The sequence below is a fragment of the Lathamus discolor genome, chromosome 5, assembly GCF_037157495.1.
Source record: "Lathamus discolor isolate bLatDis1 chromosome 5, bLatDis1.hap1, whole genome shotgun sequence".
Lineage (NCBI taxonomy): Eukaryota > Metazoa > Chordata > Aves > Psittaciformes > Psittacidae > Lathamus > Lathamus discolor.
In genome coordinates, this window is record NC_088888.1 from 43,780,715 (window position 1) to 43,795,765 (window position 15,051).

The following is a 15,051-nucleotide window of genomic DNA, read 5'->3' on the forward strand; positions in this document are numbered from 1 at the left end:
GCCTTCCTTACCTGGTGCAGTTTTTCTTGCACAGCTGGGATCTGTGTGAGCAGCTCTGTCCACTGACTGTCAATGTAGGACAAACCCGCACGCAGTGCTGCTGTATCCACCTTCTTCAGCCTGAGGAGCTGGTTTCCAGTACTCAGGACAGAAGACTTCTGTGATGATTTAGCCTCCACTTCTTTTGAAAACTCCTATAAGCAGAATAATTTTTGTGGAAATACTCAACTTCTTGTTGTACTTAAAGCTTTACCTCAGAAAGCTAAGAATATCCTCCCTTCCCTTTAAAAAAAAAAACCCCAACTTTCTATTAATGTTTACCAACTATACTTCAGACCAAGTGAGGAAAAAAATTGTCTTCAACCATAAAACTATTTTCTGTTTTCAGAATCGCCAAGCTTTAAATGATTGCAAATGGCAAAGAAGTACTTAATGTGCATACACACCAGGTTTTTGAAGGACAGCTCACCTATAGAAGCAGATTGGGGCTTTTTTTGCATACTGACTACTTAAATGATGAGAAGCATAAATGTTTATTTGTAACTGGAGAAAAAAAAAAAAAAAACAAAACGTCCTAGGCCAATGAATGACTTACCAAAAAGGAATTCAGGTGATCTCGGACTGTTTCCAGTTCCTGAGGAACTGTCAAAGACTGCTGGCTCCAAAACTCAAGTCGGTCTTTTGCAGATTGTAACCAACGTGTCAATTCATTTGATTCACTCTGATACCTGTAAAGACATTTAAAGAAAACTGTAACAGTCAACACCTCTTTTGCCTCCAACTAAGCAGTCTCTCCTCCACATGTTAGAAGAAGATACAATATGCCAGAATTGATGTAAAAATAAAAATATTTCATTTCCTTTATCAAAATTCAGAAAAAAACCCCATGATTTAATTGTAAAGACAGCCATGGTGTCAGGAAGCTCTTATTTCAGCCGTTATACCCACAATTCCTAATAGTGCCTTTGTATTGGTTTTTAGGAAAGTCTAAGTTTAATGAGGGATTAGTAACTAGGTTACAAATCTGTCTGGGCAAACTGTAACAGCACCCTACATACATAAACAGTTTGCCTTCCAGTGGTAATGCCCCTACCAGAACATGCTGAGGCTACTCATGCTACCTAGGTAAGCACACACCCTTTCTCATCAACTTGTATGCACTTGGGGCTTCTTAATTAGTCATCTAAATAAGATATCTTCTGACTTCCTCCCACCAGCTGTTATATCATACATGCTCTATAGCAAATGAAAGAGTATGATAGCAATTCTATAGAACAAAAGTAGGATATTGTAGAGAAGTCAAACTATCACATACATCTCAAAGTACTTTCTTTTAAATGTTGAATCTAATAGTTCTGGCTTCAAAATTACTTTGACCTGAACAGCAAAGGTAGAGAAGTTTATACTGTCCATTACATCAGCATTACCTTGTCCAGTGCTTCAATATTGTCTCCAGCCTCTGAAGCTCCTTGCTAACCTTACTGGTATTACTTAACCAGTGTTCTCCTAGTTGGTTCAGTTGGCTTTCAAGATCTGAGCAGCTAACAGAAAAAAGGAGCCTTTTTCCACCATCTAGCACTTGGTATAATTTAGGTTGGTATTCAGTCAGGTTAGATCTCAGATGCTGTAATAACAGAGGAGATGGTTAGTTTTGTAGGTCTCTGTTACCACACTTTCTCAACATTTAGTTGTCTTTCACTGCTTTTTGTAGCATATCCAATGTCACCATGGCACAACACATTTTTTTCAGTCTTCTCCAGTTCTGGAACGCCCTGAGAAGCATCAGGCATGTAACCAGCTCAAAATCTGAACGTGCTGTCACAACCCCCCTTCCCCCCCCACACTTCAAGATGTCTAGCAATACCTTCTTATGGTGAACTCCTCCTTGGTGGAGGTAATTTACACTTGAAAATAACAATGTCAAAAGAATCTTTGTGGGGCAATACCACTTCTGAGTGAAATTGATTACAATGTCAAAACTTAGTCTACCATCTGTTTAGAACTACTACAATGAAAACTATAGGTGTTCAGTATCAAGTTATAGACAGTGACTATTCTTCAGCCCTTCCAATGCCTATATTCAGCTCTCTGGTCATCCAAGTCTTCCTTCACTGATCTACTATCCTGCTACTCATGGCTACAAAAGAGATGGCCCCATCCTTCTAAATCACTGAACACAGAAGCCAATTGTTATGGCACAAGAAACCAAACAAGGTACTGAAAAAGAAAGGCTGTTAGTAGTCTTAGCCTGAATCCAACCTGGAGCAGAGACAGATCTCATTTAAATGCTGATTTGTAGGTGGGCAAATACATACCTGCCAAATTCCACTATCACTACACAAATAGTGTGGATTTTAAAAACATCTGTATATTTCACTAAGCTTGAGCACAAAATGTACATGCATTCCCATTTTTAAGTTATGATGAAAATAATCTGAAGTATACAAAACTAGTGACTTCATGGTGAAGTCATAAGCTTTCTATCAGTCTTCTTATTTTGACTTTGATGTAAATAGAGCTCTAATAACTGAACAGACTGTTATATATGTGTCCGTGTGTGTACTTCCATATAACATATATACACACAAATAAATGTACAACTCCTAGAGAGCAGCATAAAAAATTCAAAGATAGTAATAAACTACTTGGGATGGATTTTCAACCTAAATGTGGCCATAGCAGAGTCCAAGAATCTGGATTTGAATAACCTAACGTATGTTACTGGCAAGAGAAGCAGACGAAAACTAATTTAGAGTCAGGAAACACAAAAAATGCTTAGCATTAAAGAAAACCAAAATAAGACCCACACACAATAGATTTCTTAGGTTCTCCTCATACCATTGCAAAAGCAGAAGGCCATCTGGTAAAAGAACAATACACATAAATTCAGAGTAGACAAGAAGTCAATTTGCAAGAAAAACTGGCAGACATTTTTCTGTAAAACAAAACAAAAAAAAAAAAACAAACAACCCAACAACCAAAGTGCGTGGTGTAGAACAAGACAAAGACAAAACACTAGACCAAAAATCTCATTTTGACAACAGACCGAAAAAACAGGATGTGATAGAAAGCCTATATTTAAATAACTAGTTTTTGTTCCATTTGAGGAGGAAGGCAACTTAGGGAACTGCATGTTATTCAGCCTCCCCTTTCTCTCTGGAAAGATCATGGAGCAGATGTGCTCTCAGAATCCATTTTCAAGGACAAAAAAAAAACCAAAAGGTAATCAGGAATATTCAACTTGGATTCACTAACTTGATAGCATTTATGACAAAATTACTGTCGCTGTGGATGAAACTGACTTCACTATGGCCTTTGACACTGTCTTCCACACAGCCCTCCTCTAGAAGTGGAGAGGATGTGGGCTGGATAAATGTATCGCTACATGGTTTGAAAATTAGCTGTGTTACCAGTCTCAAACACTAGAGATCCAAGGCTTAATGTCTGGCTGGCAGACATTACTACCAGTAATGCGTAGAGTACTCCAGAGATTATTGATATTTGAGCTCAATCATCTTCAAAATCTTCATTAATGGCATGGATGATGACAGAGAGTGGTCCCTTAGTAAATTTGTTAGGGGCCAGTAATGTAGGGAGAGTAGCTGAGACAAAAAATGGCAGACATTAGTCCACAGACACTTAGATAACTTTGAAGCTGGGGGCAGCAGAAACCTTAGGACGCTCAAAAAGAAATACAGATTCTGTGCCTTGGGCAGGCTAATCCTGTTTCCCACTACAGGTTAGGAAGGGAAGGGCTAGTATATTTAACCTGGCATCTTCCATTACCAAGACATTACGAATGAGGCAAGCCATAGCACTGGCCTACATCAGGACTATAACCACCTATAAGTTATTTTATTATCTGCATGGTGCTGATGAGGCCACATCTAGTGCATCTGATTCTGCTTTGCTCCCACCTCCCACCAGTTCAAGAATAAGGAAGTAGTCAGGGTCTTCTGTAGAGCTATTAAGATGTTTAGAGACCTAGAGCACATGTCCTTTAAAAAGAGGCTAAGGGAGGTGTGCTTACTTTTGACAAAGAGGAGCTAAGGGCCAGTCTAGCAAAGGCCTACAACTATTTGGAATACAATTAAAAAGATGATAGAGGTAAATATTCCTCCAAAGTGCCACACAATATAAAAAGGACAATGATGACAAGCTGAAAGTTGAAGGTTTACACTGGGCATTAAAGAAAACCTTTTCAGTATAAATGGTGCAGCACTGCAGTTAATCCCAAGCTCATCTCTGGCATCTCCATATTTTGAGGTTTCCAAAGCCATTGCTGATCCAGGCCATGGTACCTGTCCTTCAATTTTGAGGCTTGACTAGATGACCTTCAAAGGTCCCTTTCATCCATTTTTTCCACAAACAATGTCTAAAATGCACCAACCTGAAAAAGTGTAATCCTCTCTGTAAGCCTGTCCTCCGTCTCTTCTACCAAACCAACAGTGGGGATGCTATCTTCCACAGACTCCAACTGCCTGGTAAGTTCCTGGTAATCTTCGTCCAGACGCATCCAGGTCTGCAAGCACAAATTATCCATGTATATGGTAAATATTGAATCTGGGTATCTAGAATTTTTATTACCTGATTTCTCAATCTGAAATCCTATAGCTGCATGGTTATGAATGTACAGAAATAACAGCTAAAGCTAAGCAGCTGTTTTAAACATAGAGGATATAACTTGTGTCACCTGAACGTCACAGCACTTAAACAGCAAATATTACATGTAGTCTATCAGTGCCCTGTGTGTATGACAAAAAGGACTAATGCCCATCAATTCTGTCCAAGCAGAGGAAATCAATACTATAGATTATATCCTGGTGGTTGATCATAATGGCAGTACAGAAAAGACCATGGAAATTCTCACCTCTAGAATGTATTCCAGCTCCACACCTCGTTTATGAGCCATCTTTAATACAGCTGAAGCTTGTGTCATTAGCTCTGAACGTGACTGAGTTTCCTTCGAGAGGGAGAAGCTACACATCTTTCTAAAGAGTGTTTCCGTCAGGATCATGTGAGACTCTAAACCCTGAAAATATTCCTGAGAAATTTGGGTGCAAGGGAGTGGGTAAAGGGAAAAAAGAAAAAGTGCAATTATTATTCAATCCATTACCAGTAACCTGACATTATAAGACAACAGTTATACAATCAAGAATCTGTAGACATAGAATTAGATCAACTTATCACTCCATCAACATTTCACAAAATCCAACATGCAATTTAAAAAGCAGAATGGCCTTTTTGAAGAAAGAAACAGGTCAGTCATCCTTTCCATGCAAATGCCATCCTAACTCTCATTCCCTAAACAGAAATAGCTCAAACAAGATATGCAGCAGCAAAAAATTCTGCCTACTAAAAAGAATGGGGAAAAGTCTTGTTATATTTTGGTGGTGCTATTAGAAAATGTAAATTTTTGTTGGAAAAAATTGAGTGGTGGATGAAACAGATGTGTAGCATGACAGGACAAGAATAGGAACTTGTTATCAGAATAAGGAAGAATATGCAATCTACCTGGGTTCACCTTCAACAGAGCATTTGAAAGTCATTCACTCAGAACAGTTCACTGATTCCAATTTAAAACACAGAAAGTTTTAATATATTCTGATTTAATACTGGCTCACTATTCTGAAAAGCTCCTGAACCTTTAGGAACAGAAGGTTAGCAATTTGCTTTGTACAAGCTTACAGTCATGATTAATCTTGAAATATGTCACAGTTTCTCACCTTATGTTTGTCAAGTAGCGATCGAACCTCTTCCTTAGAAGCAACAATCATTTTCTGGTCACCAGCCATCTTTTCTTGTCCTGTTTCTACCAGGTCACCCAGGTCCTGCAAAGCACGTTCATACTGCCTCTTAAGAGCCAGATTCTGGTTCAGGTCACTCCGTCTGGATCCAATGATCATCATCAGCTCATCATACTTATCCTTGGGGGTAAAAATAACAATGATGATTCTTATTTCACACCTTACACATGCCTTCCTACTACCTAAGTGTACTCAAAATCGAGTCTAACTGAAAGTATGCAAGAACTTGACAGGTTCTAGTAAAAGCAGAACATTTCCAGTTTCAGGTCACACTTAGCTATCTATCCCCCTTCATCCCCCTTCTTTGTTTTTTTATTTTCAGTGACAGATCTGAGAAAGAATTAAAACCCAGATCACGAGACACTGTTGAGAACAGCAGTCAGCCTTCTGCAGACATTTGTGTTAGCATGCGGGTCTTTATCTATTTGAACAAAGAGTTAACAAGAGCTGAAAGAAAGCATGTTTTTGTGCTTTTATGTGATTAATACTGCTAATAATAGAGACGGTTGAAAATATGATAAAGCAAAAGTAGAAAAACTAGGTGAATTTTTTATACACACTGAAATGATTTTAAATACGCTCTCCTGAACTGCCTTATGAACAATAAAAAGAAGCATACTAATAGCTTTGGTATCACCAGACAGGTCTAGAATGGAAGTTATGATTCATACCTGAATCTTAGACAGCTCTTGCACAGAAGGCTGGTCGATTTGTAGCTTTTCTACACGCTTCTTTAATTCATTGATTCCAGCATCTAGTTCCTTCAAACCTTCTTCTGCCTGCAGTATGACCTGTATTTGAAAATGACATCATTTAGTTTTAAGGTTTAATGACAGCACTGTAACTGCCATTCTTTTCTGTTCTCTGTCCAAAGTATTAATCATTCCTTTAATCTGCCAAAATTCTGAAGGATACTACAAAGAAAACGCACTCATTCAAAGCTGGGAGAAGCCAGCTTGATTCTTGAAGTTAAATACAATATGGGATTATTATTTTTTAATAACAAGCTGGTTTAGTATCATGCACTATGTTACACCAAACCTTGCTGTGAAGCTCCATGCTATTAAGTACACAGCATAGGCACAAAAGGATGATTAGTTGTTCTAACACCTCCTTTTAAAGCATTCTCTTTATTAACAGTCATTCCTGTCATATCTGAGCAACAAGAAATCAACCATCACAGCAGAAGACGTGGAGGATAGCGAAGAACTGTGCACAGCTCCCTTTCAGGACCTAAACTACTGTCAATGAAAAGTACTTATACATCCCCCTTGCAGGTGGAAAACTACAGCTTAAGAACACAGATTGGTATTTGCAAACGTATGCAGGTGATAACTTGACTTTTTTCAATGGAAGCAATAAGCTTTCCTAAGTCTTTCAGCCTAGGAATCTGCTGGCATGATGCATGCAGCTATAACAAAGATAATAGCACTGTAGATTGCTGTAGTTAGTCCTTTGTAAAGGTTCTTTTCTTGGATACTGCCTACCCAAACATGCTTAAACTATATATGCAAGTAGAACACCTGACTCATAGTAATGCAGAGTATGCATAATACAGTCAACTAAACTTACACTTCATGCAGCTAAGTTACACGGCTGATTAATGGCCTTATTTCTACCTTCCAATCACATCTTGAACAAAAAGCAATACTTTAAAATTTAAATGTTTTATCAGCCACGGTAGATGTTCAGAAAAAAATCAATCCGGTTACTTTTGTTATCATGCTTTTTCCTATTTGGTAGTAAAATTAATGATACAGGAGGTAAACTTTTGCCAATCTTTTGCATCAAAGAAGAAAGAGAAAAAAGACACAGAGTGCCAGCTTTCTTATTCATACAGGAGACTTAAAATTCCTTCAAAATTTCATTATCAGGTACATAAAGCCAAGTATTTCAGTTTAGCTGAAGGATAAACCTCTTCCTCTTAGTCATCTGCTGGCACCAGACACCAGCAGGTCTTGGGTCACAAGCAACATATGCAGAAAATAGCCCTAAATATACTTCTTTAACTTCTTTCATTTGCAAAACAGAAACAAGAAATCAGCATATATTTTGTCATATTAATAATTAATTATTCATCAGGCAATTTCTGGTACAGAAAAAAAACCCAATTATTGCTTTAAATTAAAATGAATAGTCAAGATATTACTATAAAGCAGTGCAGAAAAAAAGTGCCTTTGGTTTTTAATAAAGTATAATAGATAAACTATTTAGTCAAGCTAGACTTTTTTTGGTTCATTGTACTGCCCAGTGTATGCATAACTAAGTCAGGTAGGGAGACAAGAAAGACACTGTTGTTTTTTGGTTGTATTTTTTTAAATTTATAAACACATAGTACACTCCTGGAAGTACTCATTTTCATATATTTTATGTGAACATATATGTTCTCTCCTGCCGAAGAAACTGTTCTGTACTATCTGTGTAGACTGTGAACAGAAATTTTACCTCTTCATCCCTCCCAAAGTAACAGATATTTGGTAATACCTGCATTTGTTCTGTTTCTGGTCTCTCAGCTGCCTCTGCTAGTTTCTGCAAAACTAAATATTTGTTTTCAGCCACCGATGTAAACAGGAGTTTCAGATCATTCTGCAGGAGACAGCAACAAATTACAGCCAACCACAGCACAATGAAACTGAAAAATATTTTATGCTCCAAAAAGTTTAAAGTGTTACAATTTTACAACAGCAGCACTAACTCAAAATTGGAAGCATCACAATTAGCCAGGGCAAAACATTTAACGTTGCTGAAAAGCCATAGCTAGATATAAATGAGCTAAAAGCCAAAGAGACTCCTATTCAAAACAAAGCACAGTTCTGCTTTTCCCTTACAATTAAATAATTAATTAGCAATTATCATCAGCTTCATTTAACAAAGAATCTGTTTTTCTTGTGTAGTTTATTCAACCACATACATTTGTAAACAAGCCAGGTTTTACTTTTTAAGGCAAGTTTTTTTTTTCATTACAAACTTGAGCAAATATAAAAACAAATAAATAGGGCTTCAACACACTGTAAGGTGTTATAACTTTTAAAGTACCTTATCAGACTAGACATATAAAGATTATTCAACAATTTTGTCAAGTTTCAATCTATTAATCTTTTTTTGTGCATTCATCCCAACAGAAAACTATCAGGAAAATTATATAAGGGGTGAGTTAATGATATTTTTTTTTATGCAGTAATTTTTTAAAATACTAAATATCTAAAACATGACAATAATGCACAGGATTCTAATCAACCTGTCTTTCTTCAGCAAAGTAAGGCCTTTCATTGAAAAATATGTTTATTTTCATTAAAACTAAGCCACAGTGGAGGATGTATATAATAATAATAACAAAGAAGGAGGTAGAGACCAAGTAAGATCTGAAAGCATTTCTAAATGCTATTTTAAAAGATTTCTATAAGTGCATATTTCTCCACTTCTTTCTTTTTTTCCTGCTGGGCTCAATACAGATGGCTTGAGATACAAGCTCTTATAGAATAACAGGATGGCTTAAAGGTGATCAGAAAGGTGGGAATCAATACTATGTTTTCAACCCTATCTCAGCTAATAAAACTGGTGTACTCTATCGTTTATGAAATTATAAAATGTATAGAGTGGAACAGTCAAGTTGCTACTTCTCCATTGAGAACAGTAGTCAAGTACTTCCTTTTATATAATGCCAGCAGGGTGAGAAAGCATGGGATGAACGATCACTTTAAAGTAATCGCATGAGTTGCAGAAAGCTTCCATCAAAGAGTTTAATTTTTGGATCAGATTTGGGTACCGAATTTTGCAAAGCTGAAGAAGTAGTATGACTTTTCAGTAAAAACCTGTGTCAACCTTGTTCTTTGATTTGGTACCAAAACTTCTTGCTTTCAGAATCACATCCTTTATATTCCCATTTGACGTGTACACCTCAATTCCTTCAAATAGGCATCATACCTTGAAAGTCACTATCTGCTGGAGCTGTTCTTTCATCTGATGGCATCTCTGGTTTACTACTGACTCCAATAATGTCAGTCTTCCCAGGAGACAATCCAAAGTGTCTTGTATAATACCCCTATTATCACCATTCTCAGGAAATAACTGAGCAAATAAATTCTTGTTCTTATCCATTTCTTCTGTTATTTGTTTGATTTCTTTGACAAGAGACTGTTTTTTTAGAAAACAAAAAAAGTGAAGAAAGTGACAATCAGACATTCTGGAAAGCAGGCAAACATACTGCCATAACCATTGTCAATTTTGCACTGACACAGTAACCTTTTTATATTGTTAACATAGACACACTAAGCAAAGTTATGCAGCTACACTATCTCTGATAGTAAAAAGCCCCAGACTGCTCTGATGAAAATAAGTGTTGAAACAAAATGATGTAGAATCATAGAATGGTTTGGGCTGGAACAGACCTTCTGCCAGGAACAGGGACATCTTCAACATGAGGAAGGTGGGCAGACCCTGGTTCAACCTGACCTTGAATGTTTCCAGGGAGGGAACATCTATCCCCTCTTTGGACAAGTTTCAAGGTTTCACCACTGTCATGGTAAACAGTTTCTTCCTTGTATCTTATATGAATGTATCCTTTTTTACTTTAAAACCATCACCCTTTGTCCTATCACCTCTCCCTTCCCTGCTTCTCCTGTCTTTCTCCTCTGCCCCCCGCCCCCCACTCCTCTTTCACGCTGATGGATTTGTAGCTATTTCTGCACCTCAGAGCATTCTTCCCTCTTTTTCACTTCAATTTCAACAGTATGGTGTTTGCTAACAGTTCGCAAAGAAGTTAAACCTAAGAAAGACTCTATATTTAATTCTCTTCCAACCAGGCAAAGTTTGGGTCAGGTGCTGCTTTCTGCAACATTCTCTACACAGTCAATAAAGTTCTACCACTATCAGGATACTGTAGTTATATAGAGATGATGACAGCAACAGTTGGTTATCCAGGATTCTAGTATTTTCTCTCTACACACTATATAAAAAGCACTCATACTGGCAATTTAAAGAAAGTCCAAATCATGGGTCCCTTACCTCTTGCTTGAAGAGGTATGTTTCTGCTTCTTCCTCTGGCAACAGAGCTGTAGTAACAAAGACCTGTTCTTCCACACCATTTAGCCACGAGGATGCTGCTGTGACACCATCATACAGCTTCTGTTCAAGACGCAGGCTTTCTTCTGCCCGTCCAACCTGGGCAGAAGGAAACAGAGAAGTCCAGAGCAGAAGTACAAAATACTCTGACATCTTACATCTGTGAAAGGGCTGAATTTCCAGGTGGGAGCTAGAGGAGCTTTCACTGTAAATGTGGCCCTGATGGAGGATAGGTGTAAAGACAGTTGAAAGGTTACCTCAGATGACACATCTTCAAAGACCTGATTCAATTCAACCAATACAGGTGACACGGAGGATTTAGCTTCATCCTGTCCTTTCTTATACAAAGGCATTCCAGATATCAGTCTGTTTGGTCTGTTATAAAACTGCTAAGAGAGATGTACTAATTAGGATGCTTCCACCATATACAGGGCATGAAATTCAGCAATGCAGACTGTACAGCTAACCGAGGATATCACGAAATAATGCTCATGGTTCTTCCATGACTGTTCTGTGTCATGAATATCTTGAATAAAAGACTGATCAACAGGAGGTTCACTAGAAGCGTAAGATAAATACTTGTGGCTAGAATTAGTAATTACTTGGGTTTTGCTTTTAGTTTGTTTTTAAAAAGAAAAATTCATTATTTTTTTAATGAAGACAAGATGTTTAGAACTTTGGGAGCAGGTTTAATGTAATTTTATATAAAGAATAGACCCTAAGTGTATTAGCAATAAAATTCAGGACGTATGTTAATATAGATCTTGTATTGTCCCCGGTTTAGTTGATTAATCCCTGCTTTTCTCAGTAAAAATTCTACTGCTGAAATCACTTGTTTCTGTGTAACATACTCACTAAGGTCAAGAATCGAGAGTAACTAAAACATATTAACTGCAAATATTAGTTTTTCCTCTAAGTTGTTGCCATAGTACTGTCAATTCCAATTTGTTACAGAATTATCCCGTGTTAAGTAAGTTGGTCAAAATTTTGTCTGAGCCCTTTCTTCCTTTCTAGTGTACTCACCTGAGTGGTAGTGCAATTCAAATCACTTGGAAAGAGAACAGTGCTAGTGCCAATATTCAATATTTTTTAAAGATGTCACAAAAATAAATTGTTCCATATTCTTTGCATTAACTACATCACCTTAATATATCTTCTATGGACATACTGTACCTCATGCTGACAACTGCTTTCATTGAGAAAATGCAAAGAGAGATTAAAAATAACTACCAGCTGTTCTTGTCCCAGAGCTTTCTGAAGCAGTCTCTGCTTTGTATGGAATTCCCGGTTCAGGCTTTCCCATTTCACTTTCATCTGTTCTTCAGATGATGGCTTCTCACCTTCCAAGACCAGTTCCTCAGAAAGTGTATCAGGCTTCTCACTGAACGGGAAGATGCATAAAGGTTTAACAAATACAAAAGCTCAAAGTATATAAAGGTGCTTATTTCATCTTTAAATTAGGAAATTCTACATTTAAATTCTATGATACCTTTTAAAGTTTTGACTTTTTTTGACTCCAGCACCTCCTCTCTCAAAATGCCAGAAACAGGAGTTTAGCTTTGGTAAGCAGTGAGTGAAGTTCATCTTTAACTGTTTGATTTTTGTGTTTGTTTACATAGTGTAAGATCATGTAACAGAAGGAAGTCTCAAAAGAGAGGAGATAAGAACTTTCTGGCATTATAATAAATCACAACACTGAATTAACGCAAATGCTGAGGAAAACACAGTGAGTACAGGTTAAATTCCCTATGCATTAAGTCTTGGTTCTGCTGCCTCATGAACTGCCTTCACGGTCTAGACTTTGGCAGACTACAACATTTCAGACATTAGCTATCATTCACACACCAGTGCTGGACCATAAAATTATAGTAACTGATCCACTACTTGTCTACTGACCCCTACTAGTTTGTAATTTTAGTATGATGCTTGATAGTAAGAATAAAAGAATTTCTAAACACTGGAAGTGATCTATTAGCAGAAAACAGCTTATATAACTATATTATCAGATCCCTTAACTGTAAACCATGACTCCAGTATAGTAGGTGCCGTATAAAAATGGTAAAACAAAAATTATAGGATTATATGCAGAAGGGGATGTAAACGTAAGAATGACAAAGCACAGTCATAAAAATTTACTTTGCAGAAGAACACGTGAAAGCACACCTTATACATATGCCTTCTGGAGCACCATGCTGTGTTAAGATTTCTTCTCCACGGCATGCTACTGACCGAAGCAGACTCTTCTGCTCTTCCAGCTCTTGCTCCAGTTCCTAGTAGAGCAAGTTACAAAAACCAAAATGAACCTTCGACATATTGGTTTTGTTTTGGCAGGATATGTCTGCATTTCATAACTGTCATGAAAAGTTAGCTGAACTATTTCTGATATGGCTTGTTTAAGCACAAAAAGCAGTGCAAAAACTCTACACAGGGACACAGAAAAAAATGGGTACATAAGCTGTATTGTTGAACTAATTGACAAATGCAATGCAGTTTCAAGAACCTAACCTAGTGAGGATGCCTGTGTATCACAATACACTTTGTAATGTATCTTAGCTTCTATAGAGACAGTGTTAATTACTATTTTAAGGAATGACTGTCATCTCTTTAGAGTAACTTTAAGGGCTGATGCAGTTTAATTCTACTGATGGACAATGGAAATATAGAGTGATTAAGTGATCTATCTGATCATGGTCACCAAGGAAGTCTTGTCTGCCTGGCTCTAACAGATAAAAAATAGTGAGCTCAGATGTATCATTGCAAAAGTACTGAGTAAGAAGATTTCATTCAGTAAGAATGGCTCAGCTTAAGCACATCTGAGATGGGAGTAAAAGAAATGCAAAACACCAACTTTCTGTTGCTGCAGGGTGCTCTGCTGTTGCTGTGAGCGAGTAGTTCTTGCTTGTGCCAGCCATTCTTGGACACTGGGGCTCTGTGAGGAACCAAAGTCTAGATCACTCTCCTCCTTGTCTTGTAATGATCCCTGCTTTAAAAGAAAAACAAAGACTTTTACAAAATTTTTTTTATACTGTTACACAGCTGGCGAGTCCAGCTTATCAAGCCAAACCCACATGTAGTTCCACCTTCCACCCCTCAAGCCACTGGCTCTCATAAATTCTGAAGCAAGCAATTACTTGATTTCTGACTTTTACTGGTTATTGTAGCAAGAAAGCATCCCTAAAAATGTAAAAATAAACATGCATCACTGCACCCAGATGAATCAAAGATCAGATACTGATGTGTTTCTGAAAATGTCTACTCCTAAAAACCAGCACTGATCTGTAATGGAGGATGCAGCTTTAACTGGTGATTTAGGGAATCAGTGGGTTGTTTCTGCCAGGTTTTTAGTTTAATTAAAGCCTTTTTTTCTTTTTTTTTTTTTTTTTTTTTTTTTTCTATCTGAAAAGAATGCTGGTTGACATTCTGGCCAAAAGGTATTTATCAATACGTATGTAACTCCATCCGTGGCTGGCAGAAACACAGCCATGTAACAGAAGATTATATGACATGAAAAGTAAAGACAGTAAGAGAGATGAAACCACAGAATGTTATAATACAACAACAAAAGAGTTCCTTCACTTTATGCTTCTATCATTATATCTTTCCAACACGAGTGATTAAACAGGCTTTCTGTTTAAGCAAAGCAAAAAAGCACAAATGCCTTAATAGTCCCAAAGAATGCTTTATCAGCTTCTTGACTTCTGAAATGCAAGCTGGTTGCAAATTTAAATTATTTAACAGACAATGTATTGCAGTGTCGGGATTTTAACATACTAGTTCTAATGTTAAAGCCAGACTTATAGGTCTGGCTACTTAGATCTACATGCCTCTCTTTGCCTCCAGGCACACAACGATTGTAGATTTTGTGCCTTTTTTTATTAGTATTTAAACAAAAAACTTCAAGAGCTAAAGCTGGGACTTAACTCCTCTCCCCTTTTGGCCTATATATATCATTTATGTAGGATTCATGTTTTCTCTGTTGTTCAGCTCTTATTCTAGAGTAAGAGCACAAATGGTTCAGACATTATTACATGAGGCTCTCCAACACAGAAAACACATTCTGCTTTCCAGACAGCCTTTGTCTCAAATCAGGCAAGGACCATCAAGGCCAAAAGTGGCTGAGGAAACCTATTTTGCCTCACCTGGTACTCCTTATAATAACAGCTGGGATGGATCTCTGCCGCCA

The 15,051-nt window shown here is 37.3% G+C and overlaps 1 protein-coding gene across 1 annotated transcript in view; it reads right to left on the reverse strand.

Moving 5' to 3' along the window:
* SYNE1 (spectrin repeat containing nuclear envelope protein 1) overlaps positions 1 to 15,051 on the reverse strand; it is a 295,836-nt gene that overhangs the window by 67,429 nt on the left and 213,356 nt on the right. The window contains exons 97-110 of the mRNA XM_065680584.1: positions 13,717 to 13,848; positions 13,032 to 13,138; positions 12,099 to 12,249; positions 11,126 to 11,257; positions 10,812 to 10,967; positions 9,732 to 9,941; positions 8,292 to 8,393; positions 6,479 to 6,598; positions 5,727 to 5,927; positions 4,871 to 5,044; positions 4,391 to 4,522; positions 1,428 to 1,624; positions 596 to 728; positions 12 to 194 (exon numbers count right to left, since the gene is read on the reverse strand). Of these exons, the coding sequence (XP_065536656.1) occupies positions 12 to 194; positions 596 to 728; positions 1,428 to 1,624; positions 4,391 to 4,522; positions 4,871 to 5,044; positions 5,727 to 5,927; positions 6,479 to 6,598; positions 8,292 to 8,393; positions 9,732 to 9,941; positions 10,812 to 10,967; positions 11,126 to 11,257; positions 12,099 to 12,249; positions 13,032 to 13,138; positions 13,717 to 13,848 (2,130 nt within the window). The remainder of the gene's footprint in view (positions 1 to 11; positions 195 to 595; positions 729 to 1,427; positions 1,625 to 4,390; positions 4,523 to 4,870; positions 5,045 to 5,726; positions 5,928 to 6,478; positions 6,599 to 8,291; positions 8,394 to 9,731; positions 9,942 to 10,811; positions 10,968 to 11,125; positions 11,258 to 12,098; positions 12,250 to 13,031; positions 13,139 to 13,716; positions 13,849 to 15,051) is intronic.